Source organism: Pempheris klunzingeri, chromosome 20 (assembly GCF_042242105.1).
Source record: "Pempheris klunzingeri isolate RE-2024b chromosome 20, fPemKlu1.hap1, whole genome shotgun sequence".
In the NCBI taxonomy this organism is placed as follows: domain Eukaryota; kingdom Metazoa; phylum Chordata; class Actinopteri; order Acropomatiformes; family Pempheridae; genus Pempheris; species Pempheris klunzingeri.
In genome coordinates this window covers 14,876,681-14,897,473 of record NC_092031.1, presented here as the reverse complement: position 1 = coordinate 14,897,473, position 20,793 = coordinate 14,876,681, and the positions used below count along the sequence as shown (strand labels likewise).

At 41.4% G+C, this 20,793-nt stretch overlaps 5 protein-coding genes and 1 non-coding gene across 6 annotated transcripts; 1 reads left to right on the top strand and 5 right to left on the bottom strand.

Moving 5' to 3' along the window:
• Positions 1 to 358: 358 nt before the first annotated feature.
• Positions 359 to 1,126, bottom strand: hbbe2 (hemoglobin beta embryonic-2). The gene is made up of 3 exons (XM_070851417.1): positions 970 to 1,126; positions 661 to 883; positions 359 to 573 (listed from the first exon to the last, which is right to left on the bottom strand). The coding sequence occupies exons 1-3, from the start codon at positions 1,059 to 1,061 to the stop codon at positions 445 to 447; spliced, it is 444 nt and encodes a 147-aa protein (XP_070707518.1). The 5' UTR covers positions 1,062 to 1,126; the 3' UTR covers positions 359 to 444.
• Positions 1,127 to 2,999: 1,873 nt separating this feature from the next.
• On the top strand, positions 3,000 to 4,587 carry hbae5 (hemoglobin, alpha embryonic 5). The gene is made up of 3 exons (XM_070851419.1): positions 3,000 to 3,160; positions 3,835 to 4,042; positions 4,365 to 4,587. Exons 1-3 carry the CDS (start codon positions 3,066 to 3,068, stop codon positions 4,491 to 4,493), a joined length of 432 nt encoding a protein of 143 aa, XP_070707520.1. The 5' UTR covers positions 3,000 to 3,065; the 3' UTR covers positions 4,494 to 4,587.
• Positions 3,594 to 3,687, bottom strand: trnai-uau (transfer RNA isoleucine (anticodon UAU)). Its single transcript has 2 exons — positions 3,650 to 3,687; positions 3,594 to 3,629 (listed from the first exon to the last, which is right to left on the bottom strand). It is a non-coding gene; the product is annotated as a tRNA-Ile (tRNA).
• A 256-nt stretch (positions 4,588 to 4,843) lies between the features above and the next one.
• On the bottom strand, positions 4,844 to 6,667 carry LOC139219525 (aquaporin-8-like). The gene is made up of 5 exons (XM_070851416.1): positions 6,313 to 6,667; positions 6,058 to 6,184; positions 5,746 to 5,960; positions 5,025 to 5,159; positions 4,844 to 4,929 (listed from the first exon to the last, which is right to left on the bottom strand). Exons 1-5 carry the CDS (start codon positions 6,570 to 6,572, stop codon positions 4,884 to 4,886), a joined length of 783 nt encoding a protein of 260 aa, XP_070707517.1. The 5' UTR covers positions 6,573 to 6,667; the 3' UTR covers positions 4,844 to 4,883.
• A 1,566-nt stretch (positions 6,668 to 8,233) lies between these two features.
• Positions 8,234 to 12,780, bottom strand: aqp8a.1 (aquaporin 8a, tandem duplicate 1). The gene is made up of 5 exons (XM_070851415.1): positions 12,466 to 12,780; positions 12,095 to 12,221; positions 11,344 to 11,552; positions 10,236 to 10,370; positions 8,234 to 8,405 (listed from the first exon to the last, which is right to left on the bottom strand). Exons 1-5 carry the CDS (start codon positions 12,735 to 12,737, stop codon positions 8,363 to 8,365), a joined length of 786 nt encoding a protein of 261 aa, XP_070707516.1. The 5' UTR covers positions 12,738 to 12,780; the 3' UTR covers positions 8,234 to 8,362.
• A 740-nt stretch (positions 12,781 to 13,520) lies between these two features.
• Positions 13,521 to 20,546, bottom strand: lcmt1 (leucine carboxyl methyltransferase 1). Its single transcript, XM_070851803.1, has 11 exons — positions 20,173 to 20,546; positions 19,438 to 19,529; positions 18,920 to 19,041; positions 18,698 to 18,774; positions 17,947 to 18,008; positions 17,755 to 17,857; positions 16,455 to 16,575; positions 15,665 to 15,766; positions 15,495 to 15,586; positions 14,587 to 14,684; positions 13,521 to 14,351 (listed from the first exon to the last, which is right to left on the bottom strand). Exons 1-11 carry the CDS (start codon positions 20,256 to 20,258, stop codon positions 14,329 to 14,331), a joined length of 978 nt encoding a protein of 325 aa, XP_070707904.1. The 5' UTR covers positions 20,259 to 20,546; the 3' UTR covers positions 13,521 to 14,328.
• Positions 20,547 to 20,793: the final 247 nt, after the last annotated feature.

Sequence of the window (20,793 nt, the reverse complement as noted above, 5' to 3'; positions counted from 1 at the left end):
TTACATTGTAAAAAAAAAAAAAAGACTCTTCAGTCTTCTTCTTTCACTGATTTCTAACAAGGTAGCAAAGTACCTAGCTGTTGGCATTAAAGTGTCAGGCATTAATGTAGAAGTTATAAACCATACTACATTTGAATTCTCTAACAGCAAAACAACCACAGTACTGTTGATTTCACTGTTGATTTCTATAGATTCAGTTGTACTGTAATAGGTCACTATAACCTTATTAGAGAGTATCATAAACTTGATTAATGTCTTTGAATAATGTAGATTTTTTTTAATGTGGATGTCTTATTGGGGTAATTACGTAATTACGCACGTATACAAAAAAAAAAAAAAAAAGATGGGGACAAAAATGTAACTTTGATTTGTTTCTTTATTGAGGAGACTCATAACACTTGTAAATATATGTTAGATCTCCTTCATGCACGGCAGCTGCTGAGTTTAGTGGTACTGCCTTCCCAGAGCAGACACCACTACGGCCAGGAACTTTTGCCAGGCGGCCTGAACGTAAGGTGTGAAAGCGCTTCCCATTTTGGCGGCGACGACGATGCTCAGGCAGTCAGCCAGAAGCTAAAGGAAGTATCAAAAAGTCATTAGATATGTGTGGATGAACTGACTATGACGTGAATGCTTTTGTGCCAGAGGCCGAGGCTTTACCCTGAAGTTGTCGGGGTCGACGTGCAGCTTCTCGGAGTGCAGGACGCTCAGCTCGGCGTAGGTGGCCTTAATATCGTCCATGTTCTTCACAGCCCGGTCCAGACCATGCAGCACCTTGATGCCGTGGGCTGCGATGTTGGGGTTGGTCTTGATGGCGTCGGCGTTGTAGAGGTTACCGAAGGCGCCGAAATACCTCTGAGTCCAGGGGTAAACGATCAGACACCTGCAGGGGGGAGAGGCGGCTAAGTTGGCGAACTTTCAGCGCAGCATAAGAGCAGGGGGGGCGCAGTAACTGGGTGTTTCCTGTACCTGCACAGAGCCTTGGGGCCGATGTCCTCATAGTCCAGGTTGGCAAAGATGCCGTTGATGATGCTGCGCTCCTGATCAGTCCACTCAACCATGGCTGCTCTTGATTGCTCTTGACACAAAAGGCTGAATGCTTCTGCAGATCGACCCTCGTCTATTTAAAAGCCTCAATCCACCCTCCCTCCGCCCCCGCCCCAACGGTGGAGCCAGATGTGATAGACTGCAGACTCCTCCAGAACTTTCTGGAAAGATTTGATGTTGGTTCAACAGCGCTGCAGAGTGACTTTCCAGGCTCAGTTCAAATAAGTCGATGCGTCCTCCGGCTAAACCTTAACTGGGCTCTTTGCGCCTTTATTGGAGGCGATTTCATTGATCTGCAGTCTCCAAACCTTGGGCTGACCTTGTGCTTGTGAAGATAAAGCTGTGTCAGGTAGCAGACTTTATTTGGGCATCATATAGTTTCCACACACAGCTTCAAATCAGGACACACTTGCACATGCAACTCTTTGTCAGTTTTTCAATAACATAATGGCTCCCGGTCAATGTCGTCATCAGGGATAATTTAATAAAATACCAAAGCACAAGTGTTCATAATACATTAAAAACAACAGAAAACCCGAAAACCTGCCTGTGAAACTGTGAATGAACAAATGTGTATATACAGTGTATTTAAGTATAATGGGAGCCCCCAATATGTGTGTGTCTTTGTGTACACACACACACACACACACACACACACTGTTGCCCATAAAGTTGGAATAATTGTTCAATACCCCCAATTTTGTTAAAGCCTGAATACACAGTTTGCAAAGGTTAATTGTGGTTAAGTTTCACTGTGATATGTTTGGAAGAGTTTGATCAATAAAGTGCACAAGCATTTCATGAGATACACACACATATACATACACACACACACACACACACACACACACACACACATATATATATATATATATATACACACACACATACACATATATATGTATGTATATATACACATACATACATACACACACACACACACACACACACACACACACATATATATATATATATATATATATATATATATATATATATATATATATATACACACACACATACACATGAAACAGCAAATTTAGATACATACAAAACAAGTATAATGTCAAATATATCACAAGCAACTTTATTTGTGTTTATTAGACTTAATTTAATTTGTCTCTGACTTTGCCAGTCTTGACACAGACAGTGTGTGGTGGCAGAATGTTATCTGGAGAAGCACACTGGTGTTATCTCCAGCAGCGCCCCCTCCACCCACGGACGCGGTGCCAAAATCGACGTTTGTTTCGATTAAGAAGATACTTGAGGCCGGTGATGAAGCTTCTGAGCGACCGCTTCCTCCCCTTGATTGGGAATAAAAGTATGGCCAGGAACAAAAGATGCAATTCTTTCTTTTTAGGAAATGATCACCGGTGTGCACGGGGCATGCTGCACGAAGTAGAAATCAAACTTTTGTCACTCAGCTGTTGTTGCAGTCTGTCCAGCAACATAAAGTACAGCCTTGAATATTTTTATATTCCTCTGGCTTGCTGAATAAAATCTTTTTAGAAAAATATGGGAACTAAATAAAAACGTCGCACCGCGAGAGGCCCCAAGGCCTTTTAAATAAATGATAAATGTTAAAAATAGTGATTTCCTCCTGAAAATGCTGCATTTTCGTTTGGTATGAAATAGTTTCAGATGTCTGGAGCAGCTGAGCGAAATGGGAAGTTCAAGGTTTGTCGTCCCTCTGCGCAAATGGGCTTTTACGATTTTAAGGTTTTCAGATCGTGACTCCCGTGACCTCAGTTGCCCTCGTGCACCGCAGCGTCACCCCTTACTTCAATGCCCGCAGCACGTGGGGACTTGTATCAGTGTTGCCAACTGACGCCCACGATGTGTCCAGCTGATAGTTTCTATCAGCCGGGCAGGAAGGTTCCGATCTGCGTCAATAGACGCGGCTTGGCAGCCTTTGCCATGGGTGTGACTCTGGAGCCAACTGAATTTAAGGAGAACTCCGGACAAACCGGACAACCTCCAGCCGTCTCAGCTAGAGAGAGAGAGAGAAACAAGCAGCCATGAGTTTGACAGACAAAGACAAGGCCGCCGTCAAGACCTTATGGGCCAAAATCGGCAAGTCAGCTGATGCTATTGGGGCTGACGCTCTGAGCAGGTAAGAGTCACGTCTTTTAAGTTCATATCATCAGTAGTTTTTGGCCGTGTTGGACACTGCAGCTGGTTTGGTTGATGACGAGATCACGCTTATCGCTGATGGAGCTTCAGGGCAGCACATTCTTGGCTCCAACCTACGACATTGTCCCGCTAACGAAGGGTTTGGTCGGTTTTGTTTAAAGTTTTAGTTCCTCTGTTGCTTACATGGTTTGCCAGCAAAGTCAATTCATTCCAAATAAAGCAAGTAAAAACTAATAAGCAAAAGGCCTGTGCCCTTTGATGGCTTCAAGTCCAAACGCAACTCAGTTGAGATTCGACTCGACTCTGAATCTCATTTTCAGACCACAAACGTATACATGTCAATCAGAAATGTTCCTAGTGTTTAGTCTTTGCAGAGCCTTGTCAATTCCCATTTAGAACCAAAACTCTTTAAATGCTCCAGGTGAGGCTCGAACTCACAACCTCGGCATTACTCGCCTGAATACTGTCTTATAAGTACCGCGCGCTGACCGATTGCGCCACTGGAGCCTGTTTCACTCTCTGCCAATACAGAGAAAACTCACTGACATGATATCACAGAGCGTCTGGGGAGCTCCGTGCCATCGTTCTGTTTTACGCTCAGCTGGTGCAGCTCTCCAACACCCCCACCACGTAACGTCCTCTGCGTCCCTGCAGGATGCTCACCGTCTACCCGCAGACCAAGACCTACTTCTCCCACTGGCCAGACCTGTCTCCGGGCTCTGCCCCCGTGAAGAACCACGGAAAGGTTGTGATGAAGGGAGTGAGCGATGCTGTGTCCAAGATCGACGACCTGACCAACGGTATGCTGGAGCTGAGCGAGATTCACGCCTTCAAGCTGAGGGTGGATCCGGCCAACTTCAGGGTGAGACGATCATATCATGATTTATTTTATTAAGCAGGTGCTGAGAATTTAGCTTTAGTGGTTACTTTCGCGTTATAACGAGATTAAGGTCTGCTCTCCTTGGCATGACCTATGCGCACTTTTACGCACAAATTACGCATTTAAATTTCTGCCCAGCAACCGAAAGAAGTCTGATAGAAGAGTGAGCCATCTTTGTTTTTAAAGCTTAGAGTGACTTTGTCAGATGTTACGCTACATTTGAGCAAAGTGGGACTCTTCTCTTGGGATCTATTTTTGAAATGTAAACCATCCAGTAAATTTGCTGTACTCCTGTCGTCCGCAGATCCTGTCTCACTGCATTCTCGTGGTGATCTCCATCATGTTGCCCAAGGACTTCACCCCTGAGGCACACGTCGCCACGGACAAGTTCCTGGCCGCACTGTCTTTGGCTCTTTCTGAGAGATACCGCTGAGCATGTGTGCAGCGTGACACGCGCTCTGCCACGCGCCACCATGTAACCCGTGGTGCAAAAATGAGAGAATAAACTTCATGCAACCCAAAGCAAATATCTTTTATGCCTCCTTAATGTGTTATCACTGCGCACATGCACAACAGTATACATGGTTTTGTTGTATTGTTTTGAATGGGCAGGGGAACAAACGAAGAGGTCACTTATACGTTTAAAATCTTTATTTGTGAAAAATCCATACAGTTTGACATGGAAGGAAAAAAAAAACTACAGCATCAAACACACCGCATGACGTTATGACATGAGTAAAAAGGATCTAGGCCACTGATATGGTGACACCGGCAATGTTTCCACGTTTATTGTCGCCTGGCAATAAACGCACAATAGGGGCTGTTATGATTTCATAACGACTCGTATTTTATCATCACCGAGAATGAGCCTGAAACAGAAGAGAGGCGTTGTGAGTGTTATCATTGTTGTCATTTCATTGATTTATTCGCCAGACACGTCTTAATCATATCTGGCTCCTCTTACCTGAGCAGAGCAGCGGCCACCAGGCCTCCTCCTATGGGCCCCACCCAATAAACCCAGTGGTACACCCAGTAGTTGGTCATCACGGCTGGACCGAAAGCTCTGGCAGGGTTCAGACACGTTCCTGATACATCACCCCTGCACAGACAATAAAAACAGTTCAGGTGTGATACAAACAGTAGCGGCAAAAATGATATAAAGGTATATTGTAGGCGATAATACGTAATGATAAAACATTTTCATTTGAATCAAAAGTAGTCAGACTTTGTCATAAAAATCGTAGTAATAAATGAATAAATAATATAATAATAAAAATTAGAATTTAAAATGCATTTATTCCGTTTTGCGTCTGTGTAGATTAAAACACTGGCTGATTTTTGAATTAAATATACGAGGATATTCAAATGATTTTTAAAATGATCAATTTGAAATAATTGCTAAATTGTCGTCTTCAATTTTAAACGTCTGTCTTGATGGATGATAAATATCTATGTTCGTATTTTTAATTTTTTTAAATTTAATTTTTATCATTATTTCAATATGAGGAAGCTTTTATTTTGGAACTTTAAAAAAATAAATAAAATAAATTGAATTAAACGTCATTAATGGGCCCCTCTGCAGCTGCATCTGAGAATAATTAATCCAGCAGCTCTTTGATCCGCTGTAAATGTTTAACACAGCGCAGGCACTGAAGTGGCCACGGTCATCGCCCTTTTATTCTCACCCTGCCAGGATGTTAATGATGACGGTACAGCCCACCAGGAAAGGAGCCAGCGGGGTTTTCGTCTTGCCGTTGACCGCCACCAGCAGCACCACCATGGTGACCAAGCAGGTCATGGCCACCTCCCCGAAGATGGCTCCAGACAGCTGGCTCTCTGACTTGAGGATATCAAACGCTGCTCCCGTGGCGTTGAAGTAGCGGTCGGCAGGGGTCATCATCTGTGAAATGGGTTATTAATAATCAAGTTTTATATGTTTTCAGTGCAAAAGAGCCCAAATATGCATGCCTTTATAATACTGTGCAGTTTGAACTGACCTTGGCCATTCCAGCTCCCAGCACTCCTCCAATCAGCTGGCTCGCCAGGTAGGGCCCCACCATCATCAGCTTCATGCCCCCACACAGGTAGATGGCGATAGTGAAGGGAGGGTTGAAGTGGGAGCCACTGGAGTTAAAGGAGCAGCACATTAAAGTCGAGATGAGATGGGAGACTGGGAGATATCCCTTCTACCCAGATTCTATCATTCTGCCAAATGGCTGAGGCTAATTATTATTATGCACGAGTCCTTTTACCTGATGTTATCCATGACCGCCACCATTATTGCCACAGCCAGGCCGTGCACCAGGGCCGGCTGCACGCGTCCAGCTGCTGGCACGTTCTCAATGACAGACACACAGCCGATGAAAACGAAGAACATGGTCCCCACTATCTCGGCCAGGCAGGGCTGGAAGAGCGTCTCGAATTTGTTGGGAGGAAAGGACATAGGCGGCTTCTTGCCCTTCTCCATCAGAGTAGAGTCTGTGTCCTCCATTTCCATTTTCTCGACTCCCATTGTTGCTTGGTTTTTACCCTCTGCCTGCGAGAGACTTGTGTTCCAGGGTGATTTCACAGATATTCTAGCTCTGCAGCTCCAGCGCCTGCACCCGACCCAGACTGCGGACTAAGTCGAGGTGCTTATTTATAATCATTACCAGCAGCTGGTGCATTGAACTGTAATTGCTGGTCATAAAACATCAAAGCTGAAGCATATTCCAAGATTCATCCAATCAATACAATCCCCGCCTAAACAAGTTCTTTGACGCCTGCCCAGCTCAGATGGAGTCGGGCCAGCTAATCCAGCCCTCCTCACAGTGCCCTTTTGTTAACCTGATGATAAGGTTCAACACAGGACCAGAGCTGCTGTAGGTCATCCTCAGTCAGCTGGCTCAGCGAAGCGTTGGAGGGGTAGAGAGCTGCACTTTCTTCATCATCATCATTTCTTTACTTGGATGCACAGGCAGGAATAGATTAACCTATATTATACTGTAGATAAGACAGACCTGGACCATAGACTTTACACTACTCAGTATGGGTTAGTGCCTCCATGCACCCTACTCACCGCACTCATGTTCCACAAATGAACTTTAGATCATATTAGAATGAGCACTTATACATTTGATTCTCAAGCAACTATTTACTGAGTAAAGTTCACGGTGTACTACTTGGTATTTCTATAGTATGCTACTTAAACGGCTGGTGTCCTATTATTCAGAGGAAAAGTCCCTTCATCCTCCACTACATTTATTTAACAGCCACAGTAACAAGATTAACAGATTAACAACAGATTAAGATTTTACATTAAAAAAAAAACCCCATAGAAATAGAACACAGTTCCAGTAAAGACACACCCCTCTCTAAACTCCTCATGCGGTTCTATATGAAGATCTGTTCAAGGTCCTGAGAGGTCGAATTAAAACAATATTTCATAAAATATCCCCAAAAAGAGCAAGAGCTTTCTTTTTTGTTCCTAACAGTGTTATATATCACATTTTAACACCTGCTGAGGCCTTTTCTCTGCAGATTGTGATACCTAAAGTCAACTTTAATCATAATTATTGAGTAGTTTTACTCAACAAACATTTTGAATGCAGTATTTTTTACGTATGATGTAGTATTTTTACATTGTCATACATACATATACTTGGGCAGAGTGTTGGATTACTACGGACTGGTTTCAAATTATAGGAAACTAGGAACTAGCATGGGAGATTTTTGAAGTATGTGTACAACGCCATCTAAGGAGTCATTTTTCTGCACAACAAGCACTTTTACTTTTAATACTTAAGTACATGTCGGCTGATAATAATTCTGTGTTTTAACTTCACTAAACTTTCATTGTAGCGTCTTGCTGTGTTTCAGTCGATCGAAGGGCACCAGTTTATGATTCTAATCTAGTTTTATTGTGCAGCGAGGTGCCCTGTCCTTGCACCAGCTTTTAAGTAATAAAGCTATCAAAGCACGGTTTTCCATTCAGGACTCTGACCCAAACAATGAGAACAAAACACTGTTAATAGATAACAGAAAGTGTATGTATGGAATTTATTATCAAATGTCTGGCCTTTTTCCAGCAGTCATCAAACGTTAAGTTCAAGAAGGAGTTATCAGGTCGTGATCATGTCATCAAGCGCTTTATTTAATCTTGAAATACAAGAATCCCATTGACAACCTGTCGACAATCGTAGCTGGTTCAAGGACAAATATATTTGCACACATTTTGCTGATAGATTTAAATAGCAGACAAATTGATGAGTAATCCACGAGCACCCAAATGGAAAGGCCGTCGTCAAGTCTCATCTTGCACATTCACGTGAACATAACTCGAGTCTTCTGGTCACCGAACAGCAACCTGCAAAAGAAGGACGCTGCAGTCAGTCACCTGGTCATCAGTGGTCATTCACAGCAGCGTATGAGTGTTAAGAACATGGATGGATTACTGAAAAGGCTCATTGGGCACATTTGGCTAAACTGCACAAAACAACCAAGTAAAAAAAGTATTTACAATTCAAGCAAGACAAAGTATAGAGTATAGTATAGAGTATACATAGTATATTGTACATACTTTTTAAGTGCATATCTCTGTCCACTATTCTATTCTATTCTGTTCTATTGAAGTTTTATTTCTGCTGTTCTTTTACTTTTGCTTACTTGCTGCTGTAACACTGTGAATCTTCCCGCCATGGAACTAATAAAGGAATATCTTAAAGATGCAAAACAACAAGAAAAAAATACAAAATGACTACAAAGAGACATAACAGGACTACAAATCACAAAGAGATGCAAAGAGGCAAATGGCTACAAAGAGATGTGACACAACTACACAGACTCAAAACGGCTGCAAAGAGACAAAGAGGGCCTTATGTCTCATGATCCGTCCATGATTAATAATCATGTATGATAGTTAGTAACAGCTTGACTGAACTAAGACAGCCAAGTAGGCGGTAAGTCAGACTGTAATAAAGCTAAAGCTGATTGGATGGAGCGACGGGAGCACAGTTCTCTGGCTCTGTTTCAGGTCAGACTGAAGTCCAGTGGAAAAGCAGGAGGGAGGCTGCTACTGTTAATACTAAACTCCTTACTAGGAACAGTCTATTTAGCAATGCAACCTTCGGGTTTGCTCACCTGTCGGCATCATGTGTGGCGTATCAACCGAAAAAGAAGTCGCTGTTGTCATTTTGTATTCTTCACTTATATTATGACAACTTTGCTGCTGGAAATTTTTTTGCTTCTTTGGATACCTGCATTTAGATTTTACTCAACCAGTCAGATTATGTCTTCCACTGCTGAATATATTATTAACCTGAACTTCGATTAAATTCAATGTCAGGGTGGGTACCACAAATTACCAAAAATATACCAGAAATACTGTTTGATTTGGTTGATTTAAGCTGCAAATTCCTAATTAAAGGTACCCCCTGGAGTTGTCTCGTCATTAAACAAAAGTTCAGGTCTTCTCAGCATTGTGCTTTATGTGTATCAATGAGGTCATAAAACTGTGAACGTCTTCGTTGGCAGATTACTGCCATCAACTGTCGTCCTGTGGGATAGTGTGAAACCACTGGCAGGATGTGAATAGAGATATCCATGTGCTTATACTTTCATTATAACAACAAAATGGAAACCCACACGTAAAAAGCAATTCCCCACAACACCACTAGTGGTCAAAAGCTCCACTAGGCCTTAAAAATTGAAATGTGCGGTCTCTGGACAAAAAGAACGGGCATTTATTGCTGTACATCTTAAAGGGCCCATATTATGCAAAATCCACTTTTTAATGTCTTTTTCAACACAAATTCGTGTCCCTGATATGTCTAGAAACCCTCAAACTATGAGAAAATAGCATCTTCTCTCTTTTTCTCGCTCCATCTTTTACTAAATGTGAGTAAAAATGCTCTGTTTAGATTTGGCTCCCTCATGATGTCACAAGGGGATCTGTTGAACATGTGACCTCCTTTAGCCAGTGTTTTTTCCTTGCTGATGCTAGCTCATGGTCAAACGAAGATGTCAAAGGCAAGAACAGAGCACATGGACTGTTCTGTTCAGACTGAGGCTGAAAACAGCTGCAGCAGCCGAGTCTGCTATGAGAAAAATAATGTGTTTCTGAACATGAAACCATGTAAACCTGCTCTGGTAGGACCTCCAATGGGACTTTTAACTACCTCTGTCCTCTGAGCCGTACCTGATGAAGCTGACAGTGAGCAGTGCACCACAAGTGGGTCCAACCCAGTAGATCCAGTGATGGTTCCAGTGGTTGGCAACCACTGCGGGACCAAAGGCTCGGGCCGGGTTCATACAGGCTCCAGACACCATCCCTCTGAAACAACAGCCAGCACAAACCAACACTGTAACGCAGCTGCTGACCAGAGAGATGCAGCTCAACGGTGCTTCTGTGCTTCTCATCTTGGAAGCAGCACTTACCGTCTCAGCAACAGACATCCAAAATATACAAGATAGAGACATGACAAAGCTGCATTGTGGTTGTAATGCACGAAGAAAGCTCAACCTCTGTCCAGGATTTGATTCGGCCCCATTTTAATTAGACTATTTGTGACACACTGACAAAAGTGTAACTGACAATAATGATCCTTCCCTGTCTCCTACCCCTGAATACTATTACTGGATACTGGATTTTTTTCATTTTATGTAACAACTTCACTACAATTATTGTACTTTTTCCTTCAGGACATTTATCTGACAACTATGATTTGTAGTTATTTTGAAGATTAAAATCACAATCGTCCCTTGACAGATATTAAACATTAAACTGATCTATCAAGGTAAAAACCAATAAAGGACCCTGTCGTCTGTCTGACAGCTGATAATAAATACAAGTGGGGAGGACAGTTGTTGTCAGGGCTCATTTACGACGCAGTGGTCATTTCCTGCCTATCTTTTTAATGGCAGTCTGGGGGTTCAGCATTTTGAGGTTTGTATGCTACATTTAAGAATGTAGAGGCCAAAAACAGTAAAAGGACAAAGTATTTCCCCACCAAATTTTCAGTTTGGTAGTTTTGAGCATTTAGGCTTTTATGTAATAATATAAAATATAAAACACTAACACTCTCCAGGATATGATTAAATACTGTGGGCTGGTTTGTGAAATGGAGAATGTTCTGTTACAGTTATTTTAAATAGTCGGGTTGATTGATTTTCAGAGGAATGAGAACTGCGCCATTAAAATAAAACTCAACACATAACTAAACTCAATATGAATCATTTTTTTCACAGACTTTCTTGTGTGTGATTCAGTGTGATGTTGGGGCCGACTTCCCTGCCGAGGCTCTTACCCAGCAAATATGTTGGCCGTCACAGTGAGGCCGATGCAGAACGGAGCCGATGGTGAGCGGGTTTGGCTGTTGACGGCCCCCATGCACACCACCGTGGTGAGGAACACGGTCATTATCATCTCTGCCAGAGTGGTCTGACCCAGCTCACTGGGCTCCACTGCAAAGGCGCCTCCAAGGGAAGCAGCATAAATATTAGAGGGGAACAACGCCTGAAAGTGGAACAAATTGAGCAAATGTCATTGAGTGCATGATGAACTTTATTTTCACTCTCTATTTCTTTGTTAGGTAGGAAGGAAGACCAGAATCAAATGATACCAAAGACATGAGCTGTCGAGTGTTTTCTTTTGTTGAGTCAAAATTTGCACAATAATGAGATAATAGTCCAAATGTTCACATACTAAGCCAATAGTATGAGGTAACTTACTAAGTCAAAATCATGGGATAATAAAGCAACATTTTGAATTACTAAGTCAAGATTTTTAATTTGCGATCAAAAAGTTTGAGATAATTATCCAAAAGTTTGATTAAGTTAAAATGAGGAGAAAACTATTCTTACTAGGTCATAATTAGGAGATATGAGGTCAGAAGTGATTCATTATCTAATGTTTAACATTATCATCTCATCATTTTGACCATGCAAGATAAAAAGTTTGACTTACCATCAGTATTTCTACTTTTAGTATTTAGTATTCTACTTTTCTAACTTTTCATCTTTTTTCTGGCAGCAATGGGCTTCCATACATTTTCTTACCTTTGCCAAACCCGCACCAGTCATCCCTCCCAACATCTGAAGCAGGATATAAGGCACCAGGAGAGGCAACGACATCCCCCCACACAGGTAGACACTCAGAGACACTGCAGGGTTAAAGTGCCCCCCACTGTAAAAAAAAAAACAAAAAAGCTTTACAGAGTCCATCAAATGATGTTATAAACTGATAACAACGATACCTATCCATCCGACATTTGTACAATCTAACTAATCAAATAGAACAGTATTACAGTAAACTCACTCACATGTTAAGGAAAATTCCTAAATAGGAGTTCTTCAATTTTGATTTTTGCTCTACAAACAATATAAAGTGTTTAAAACACACAACACTATATAATGTGATCAGTCTTTACCTGATTTGCCCAAACACCATAATCAGCACTCCCAGAGCCAGTCCATGTGCCACAGCAGGCTGGGTGACACCACCTGTCCCCTGATTCCCAATGACAGACGCACACCCCACAAACACAAACAGGCTTGTCCCAAACAGCTCAGCCAGGCAGGGCTGCACAAACTGCTCAAAAAGGCATCTCTTCTTGTTTGTCTGACTCGTGTTCTTCTCTGCCGCCTGCTCTCCCATCTCGGATATTGTGAAGACATCTGTCTTGGTTTCCTCCCCCGACATGCTGACTTGTATCCTTGTTGCAGTGGAGGACCACAGAGTGCACTCGGTGCTCTGATGAACGCACACCTTTGTACATGACACATTCCTGGGATGATGAGCAAAGGACGTACGCACATCCCCATTTTTCGCCCCACCTTCCTGCAATTGTTTATACTCCCATGGCTGTTGGCACTCAATCATGTAAAGCTCATAAAATTATTAGCACTGTGTTATTGAGTGTCAGAGAACACGCACATACAGATAAGATGCGTCCTATCACTCCGCAGCACAACAGCAGCACTTGCTTTGCTTTGTTGAATTGAAATCACATCTTTCAGCTTTCTATCTGTGAAATCATTTTAATGCATCTAGAGAGTGTGCAAACATTGTTTTTTTATGTTAAAATCGGCAAATCAGGCATATTTCTGGCCACCAGGTTAATCAAAGTCCAATATTCTCTCTTCTTTTAGCTCTGTTTTGGTCTCCACCAACTCCTGAGGGAAAAATCTGCCTCTTTAGCTGCTAAATGTTTTTTTATGTTCACCAGCTTTACTGGTCTACCTTTTGGTGCAGGGCAGTGGATGTACAGCGGGTTGTCAGAAATATTTCATAAAGAAAAGCTGCTTGCCAGCTGCGGCAGGAAGTCAACCAAACCAATAAAATTGGGAGTCTGAAAACCAGCCTGAAAAACACTATTAAGTTCAGTATAATGGAGGAAAACTTCATAATCAAACTATGAATTTGAATGAAGGGCTTTACTACACAATCCTCTGTTTGGAACAGGTACTATATAAATAAACACACACAATCATACAATTTATTATGGTGATATCTTTCCTCAGCTTGTCCTTCCCACTGCAGATAACCCCACTGATAATTTGCTACGTGATAAGTCCATAACAAAGTACATAAAAAGCACAGCAACGCAGTCTTACACAAAATCTAATTTTTATTCAACTGCATTTGGCCAGCATTCATCAAATAAAACCTACCGCAAACTAATCTGACATGTCCTCTTTGCTGTTTGAAGCAAAAGAATAGAAAACATTTAATGGGCTGCTGTAGTTCTATGTATTGCATTTCATGCAGTTTGACATTAGTTCTGTCGCATGCGTGTATGATTTGTAAGAAAATGAGTCCAGGAAGTACAATTATAAATAAAATCAAAATGGCACATAAAAACCAGACAAAGACAACTATAAGACACCTGAAATCGTTCTGGCTTCAAACATTCTCTAATCTGCAACACGGATTTTGAAACAATAATTTTGAGTGACTGCGCTGTCTCAGACAAAATATGCCTGTAGGCAAATTAATTAAACAAACCCAAAACCAAATGTTTCAGTTGGTGCCAGTATAGCAACAAACCTCTTCACAGCTCTCAACCTTATCATCTCTTATCTTCAACACGTAGCGGGTTACAAGAGGATGCTCATGGCGTCACATTCTGCTGATGCGGGGAATTCTCACGCCGGAACAGCTCCCAGACGAGGGCTTGGTGGAGAACGAGGGCTTCCTCTTTTCACGCTACCTCCCTTTGCACAATTTCTCCCGTTGTTGGTTTTGGCGTGTCAACGTGTATAGCAGGTCCAACAGCGGAGAGCTTTCCCGCTCAAAAACCCAACTGTGACAGACCTGAGGAAACAGAACATGACCTGCTCTTGTAAATGGCCGCAGAGGACATTCAGAGAAGGCAGATGGGTGGAAATGTGAAAAATTAAATACATGTGAGTAACACAAAGTAAATAGACCAGAGGACAGCGTGGCGCCAAAGTGGTCACAGATGATCCTGGAACTGAGCAGTCATAGTTTCATACTTCCTTCTACATCTACCACAGCTCACACTCATTTACACATAATCGAGCTTTACCCAGATTGAGTTTGTCCTTGGTGGCCCAGCAGATGCTGTAGTGTTGAAGAAGTTGTTGCAACAGCTCCTTCTCGTCCAGGAACTCCAGACGCTCAATTCTGAAAGAAATAAAAGTAAGGAGATATTTAGAATGTGATCTTCCATATTGAGAAAGAGGAGCAAAAATGACCAGGAAATGACTTGCAATGCTACACAAATTATTTTGTTGAATGTTAATTTCTTTGAGTCTTTTTATGGTCTTTCATTCAGCTATAAATATTCTGACTTTTACTTAAAACGTGTCACCTCCAAGCCAAAGCTGAGATAAAATATGATAAAATCACCAGAATTCCCTCACACCCACTAAAGACATTATACATCTGTTTTCACGAGATAATCAGTACCCCTTGTGACAAGTACAGCGATCTTCATGCGGAAAAATTGGTGAAGTGGCCCTTTAATCTCACAGGGCTTTATCAACAGATGGTGACAAAATGCCCATCTGGAGGAAGAAGGATCAGTCACAAAAGATGAAAATGTGAACAGCCATGTAGCCTAAATAGCCTGTAGCTGTCACTCTCTTCCAAGCCACCAGACTCCTTTAACAGAAACAGTAATTTTACCTCACAGAACACAGGAGGTGCTAGCCTCGATGCTGTGACTGTTTGAACACGTTAGTTAGCCTAACTAACTTTTTAAAACACAAAAGTCACACAAGAGCACAAACAAACAAACCGATGGAGGCAGAGGTAGACCGTGTAGGGTAAAACTATTGTCTTTGTCAGTGAAGTCTGGTTGCAGCATAGATAGGTACCATATCCCACTTAAAAAACTGTGAAATGTGGACAGATGTTGCTCTTGTTGGCTGTATTTAATAGAGTACTCAGCAGTACTTTGGCAGATATTGGGTGATGTCAAGCCTGCATTACCTCGCCACATCATCCTGGGGCAGCATACTGTAGACGGTCATCATGTCCAGAGCATCAGCATGCTCCCAGCCTGTCTTCAGAAACCGCTCCTTCTGCAAACAACACACGTTAAAATATTTAAGAATCAAAAAAACAAAGAACTAAAAGTACAACAAGCAACAGATGGTTACCTGAGAGTCCAGAGACTGGCAGGCCTCCACCCCTGCCAGGCTGCACTGGCGACGCTGCAGGTTCTCGATCATCACCTGGCCAAATCGATCGCTCATGTTCACCTGGAGAAACACATTATTATGCCTTAACTCAGATACACATGTACTACCTCTGTCTATTCACACAGCAGATAACCAAATGTCTCCTTCCATATCAAGTATGTTGAGGCTATTTCTATGCACTAACTGCATATATGATGAGGGATACATATAATATATAATAGTATGAGTACTGAGTACTATTTGGAAAAAATACAAGTACTGAAAGGGATAGTTTGGACTTTTTGAAGTGGGGTTGTACGAGTTACTTATTCACTTTTTTGTCAGTGGAGTTTGCTTGGAAGACAGCATACGTGGATTAAATGGTTTCAGTGACCCACTGGAAAGGGCAGTCTGACAGCAAGATAAAGGAGTGAATATTAATATAGCGTACACTTAAACTGATAATGATTTATTTAGGTCTTTTCTGAAGTGGTTAAATGACATGTTTCTGCTGCCCCTTCCTTGCTGACCACCATCTACTGTAAATGATACACTAACGAGGGATACATACTGCGCATAACCTCGCTTCAAAAGATCCAAACTATCCCTTTAATTTCTAATTATTGTGTATTTACATCTATAATCCACCACAGAAAAGTGCTTTTACAGTATATGATTATAACATCCAGATACTTGCTAAAGTCGTGACACAGATAACAGAAGCCGAGTTCCTCTGATGTATCAGGAAGAAGTCATTTGTTTTGTTTACCTGTTCGTAATTGATGAACATGGCAGTGTGGAAGGTTTCTGCTGCCCAGTGAGCTAGATTGGAGGACTGGGAGGGCGTCATGTACACCAGCACACACTCTGACAGCAGCAATGTGGGTAATCTGGGAGAGACAATGGGACATCTGTTATTTTAATATTTTAATATATTCATATAAATCTGTTATTTTATCATTTCTGTTATCTGGGTCCAGGTTTGCATCAAAGTAAACAGATTTAGCGAATTGTGAAACTGCTCAAAAATCTTGCAATATTGAAAAGGTCTTGGATACACAACAAGCCCATCACTTCACTGGAAGTTTTTGAGACATTTTGCTGATGAACTAAGAAGCAGACAAGCAAAACACCCTTGGTGATCAGGAGAGGCAGAAAAATAAACTACCATTACACTGACAATTTGCTTCTCTCTGGACTCTTATCTTCATACTCTATGATCTTAAAACCACTTACATAACGGTATCTATTATCTTCACTGAAGAATATTACACACACTTCTGTCCAACCTTTAGTGTGGGCAGATAAGCTGAAACAAAGTAATGAACCTCCCTCTTAAACAATAAAAACTATACAAAAAAAAAAGAAAGAAAAACATTCACACCCGGCAGCCTTCTATAAAAGAGAGCCTTGCTCTTTGTCAAACTTCCCTGGATAAATAAAGGTAATATGAGAGGTATGAGCAGAGGTGAGGGAGGCTTCCAGCCTGAGCTATGCTGCCATAGAAAACATCCTATTTTACAAAAAAGGATGTCTGTGCCATCCAACATCCTACTATAAAACAATGAAGTGATAAAATGGTAGCCCTTCACAAAGAACTAAATAAAAAAAGTCACTTACAATAGTGACAGTTTCACAAATTATCAAACCTTTCCTGAAAACTCTCTAAAAATTTGGTTAAAGGCACTGCTTACATGCCATGCTCCCACCCTCTTTGAATCAGCATATTTAGCAAGATTTTAGTGAAATTATGAGTGTTTTCAACATACTGAGCATACAGCTGCACAGGAGGTTGAGTGTTTAATAGTGAAAACATACTTTGTAGGTGGGGTATCCTTTCAAATGAGGCTGTAGAGGCCAGACATTACATCTGCATTACAGCCATACAGGCACTCTCTAGAGTGATTCTGTTATCTTACTTACTCACAGTGAGAAAACACAGAGATAAGCTTTAATTCTTGGACTTTGTGAGACATGCTGGGAAAACAAATGACAAGTGACGGAGAGCAGCACAAACGTCTTATTACACCGTTTCAAAAAAAAAAATATATATATATATGTTCACATACTCTGGATTAAGCTGGAACTTCTTCAGTTTTTCATCCAAATTAGAGATGTCTCTGAGGTCTGCCCCGATGATACAGTAACGGTCTGAGTCGAGGCTGTGGGCATCTTAGCAAACAAACACACAATGTAAGGCACATTTTCTGACAAGCGCAGCATAAACATGTCATGTAATGGTTGTGACTTTTGTTCGTTACCTAGTAGTAAGGAGTCTGTTGAGTGTGTTTCGATGAGGGGTTTGGACAGAGGCGGTTTTGTCCTAGTCGAAGTCACAAACATCATTACAATTCATAACCAAAACTACCTGCCAACAATAAACCTAAAGCTACAGGCATTAGGCATTTTGCATGCTATATAATGAATTTCTTACACATTATACATATTTCATATTATACCTGCCTTTTTACATTTTACTGTATTTTTTTTTAGCTTAGGTTCCACTTTAGTAGTTGTGACAATATTGCACTTACTGCAGTATATTTGATATTCATGACTGAACGGCACTTATAAAGAGATTAATCTGAATACTGGTAGTTGTTATCTATATATAATACACATATAATAACCACCCTAACGTACATGTTTTGATAACATATGTCATAAATACACTGCCATTGGTCCTTCAATTCTTTTGTACAACAGCTGTAAGTGTAGAGATGTTACTTCTGTTAAAAAAGACCTCTGTCTCCCTCTACAGGTCTAGACACCACATTGAAACACCAAAGCCAGAGAAGGAAAATAAAAAAATCAATCACCATACACACACACACACACACACACACACACACACACATATAAAAAAAAACACAAGAAGCAGATCTTCTTATCTTTAAGGGAGGCATGTGGCTGCTAGAGTTTTTGCATGGCACTCGGTATAGGGGATAAATATAGATAATAATAATGCTAATAATAGTTATAATAAATACAATAATAGCATGATTGTCTTACTTGATATTGTGTATTTTCCTGGCCACAACGGTTGGAAAGTCAACTTCAAAGAACTTCCGTGGCATGAGGTTTTCATCCTGTAACACACACACACGCACACACACACACACACACACACACACACACACACACACACACACACACACACAGCCAAGTCAGATCAGACAGGATCAAAAGCCACATTAGACCAGAGTGCTAGCAGACAGTTGCAATGCTACAAACCTTTAGTCTCCAAAATGTGGTGTCCAGTCCAGCACCCACGTTGATAACTTGACAGTCACACTCTGCTTTCCTTATAAATGCGTCAAGGAGATGGTTAACTCCTTGAACACGGGCATAGTAACCTGTCGAATGAGATAAGCACACAGTATAATAAGCAAATCAAACACACGCCTGGGCTACGTCACATACAAAAAGACATTCTTCAGACCAGACTTCACAAAATGGCTTTACAATGAAGCATTTAAAATACAAAAAAAACAATTATAGATCCCAAATATGGAGGCCTGTATAAGACTTTGTAAACACTAAAAATGTGTGAGTGGGATGGTTTACTGCTCACAAATCCTCACTAACCACATCGTGGTTAGTGAAGTGTTGATAGCTAGTTATAAAATCATCATTACTCTATGCAGTGCACACATTCTGTCAACTCTACAATAAGGTGCAGGCTATGTTCATTACATGTATTCTTGGTGCTATGACTTGACTACAGCAAAAGTAGAGACTGCATTACTTACCCCTATTGATTTCTGGTGCTTTTCGCTCCCCTACAGATCTTGCGAAATACTGGATGTAGGGGTCTTTCCAGTAGCTTTTACTGGTAGCAAACCTGGTGTACAATCACACGTTTGATTTGGTGACATGCATCAGTGCAAAAAGGCTGCTAATAATGCTGTTTGCACAAAGAATCAAGACCCTGCTCTATAGATCTGTACAGTTTTGGTTTTGCTGATCCATAACTGTGTGGTCGGATCCATACATGTCTCACAAACTGGTCCTTAATAAACCATGGGCAGCAAAGTGGACACTACCTGCCCACTATGAAACTGTGGAGGGTCATTGTGTGTGGCTAGTGAGGAAAACAGGGCTAAAAGGAAAAATGCTGTTATTCATGGAATACCCATGTTGCTCTGAGTATTGTTGTATATTGTTTTGTTATAGTGCCTTATTTCAATTGTTTCTAGCTGAGGATCAAAACAACAATTAGCTTTTAGGAACTCTGGAGATTTCTCTGTGTTATTGGGCATAATTAGTAAGTAATAACTGAGATGAATTCTTGCATTTGATCTTGGCTAACGTTACTTCATTACTTGCAGCTATAACATTAAAGTAGTAGGTTAATTTGTTCATGCAGCATGACCTTTGACATGCTATAACTCCTTCACCTTACTTGCACCGTCACGCGATGCAATTAAAACCACATGAATTTAACGTTAAACGATGAGTTTGGCTGCTGCATGTCCTGCTCTTACCTTTTGCATGTGGTGGCATCGTCACAGGTCGCCCTCACCGCTTCATCGGCAGTATCCGTGTCTGTGAAGGGTTGCCGAGCTGCCATTGATGATCCTCGTCCCGACGTTATGTTGTGGACATAAAAGCTGCAACACCTCGTCCACCTGCTTGAAGCTGGCTAGCTACAGCAAGCTAACTAGCTAGCTCAATTTGACAGGTGGGCTGATTTAACAAAGCAGGGAGGAAGAACAATGAAACCGTGAGCATAGTCGGGTGGCTCAAGTACTTATGTATAATGAACAAACTCCAACTTGGGTGGAAATAAGTAGTTTTCAACGAGGGAATAATATTTTGCTGGCTAAAAACAAGTTGCGCGGAGCTAGCAATGTACCGACAATTCCGACCAGATGACACGTCCGGTTAGTGTTTTTCAGATTAAAAGCATCACTTCATAGAAAAATGCATGTTTTGACTTAAAGGCTATTTCATCTCTTCTACTCATGTCTGCGGTGCACATTGTTGTGATTACGCTGGTCATGAAATAGACCCGTTTAGAAGAAAAAATGTCATTAAACCTGCCAAAGTAGAGACAGAATTTAATGTGGAGGTAAAGTGATTCTGCTGAAAACACAGAAATGAAC

Bases quoted from the DNA above. Each gene is read 5' to 3' on its own strand.
- hbae5 (XM_070851419.1), top strand. From the start codon at position 3,066: ATGAGTTTGACAGACAAAGACAAGGCCGCCGTCAAGACCTTATGGGCC. The intron at 3,161-3,834 runs GTAAGAGTCACG...GCGTCCCTGCAG, and splicing joins GGGGCTGACGCTCTGAGCAG to GATGCTCACCGTCTACCCGC. The intron at 4,043-4,364 runs GTGAGACGATCA...TGTCGTCCGCAG, and splicing joins TGGATCCGGCCAACTTCAGG to ATCCTGTCTCACTGCATTCT.
- LOC139219525 (XM_070851416.1), bottom strand. From the start codon at position 6,572: ATGGGAGTCGAGAAAATGGAAATGGAGGACACAGACTCTACTCTGATG. The intron at 5,961-6,057 runs GTCAGTTCAAAC...CCCATTTCACAG, and splicing joins TGGGAGCTGGAATGGCCAAG to ATGATGACCCCTGCCGACCG. The intron at 4,930-5,024 runs GTAAGAGGAGCC...CTTCTGTTTCAG, and splicing joins GTGGCCGCTGCTCTGCTCAG to GCTCATTCTCGGTGATGATA.
- aqp8a.1 (XM_070851415.1), bottom strand. From the start codon at position 12,737: ATGTCGGGGGAGGAAACCAAGACAGATGTCTTCACAATATCCGAGATG. The intron at 10,371-11,343 runs GTAAGAGCCTCG...CTGTTGTTTCAG, and splicing joins ACGGCCAACATATTTGCTGG to AGGGATGGTGTCTGGAGCCT. The intron at 8,406-10,235 runs GTACGGCTCAGA...CTTCTTTTGCAG, and splicing joins CTCACTGTCAGCTTCATCAG to GTTGCTGTTCGGTGACCAGA.
- lcmt1 (XM_070851803.1), bottom strand. From the start codon at position 20,258: ATGGCAGCTCGGCAACCCTTCACAGACACGGATACTGCCGATGAAGCG. The intron at 19,530-20,172 runs GTAAGAGCAGGA...ATTGTACACCAG, and splicing joins GATGCCACCACATGCAAAAG to GTTTGCTACCAGTAAAAGCT. The intron at 15,587-15,664 runs GTAACCATCTGT...TGTTGTTTGCAG, and splicing joins GCCAGTCTCTGGACTCTCAG to AAGGAGCGGTTTCTGAAGAC.
- hbbe2 (XM_070851417.1), bottom strand. From the start codon at position 1,061: ATGGTTGAGTGGACTGATCAGGAGCGCAGCATCATCAACGGCATCTTT. The intron at 884-969 runs GTACAGGAAACA...TCCCCCCTGCAG, and splicing joins GGCCCCAAGGCTCTGTGCAG to GTGTCTGATCGTTTACCCCT. The intron at 574-660 runs GTAAAGCCTCGG...TACTTCCTTTAG, and splicing joins TCGACCCCGACAACTTCAGG to CTTCTGGCTGACTGCCTGAG.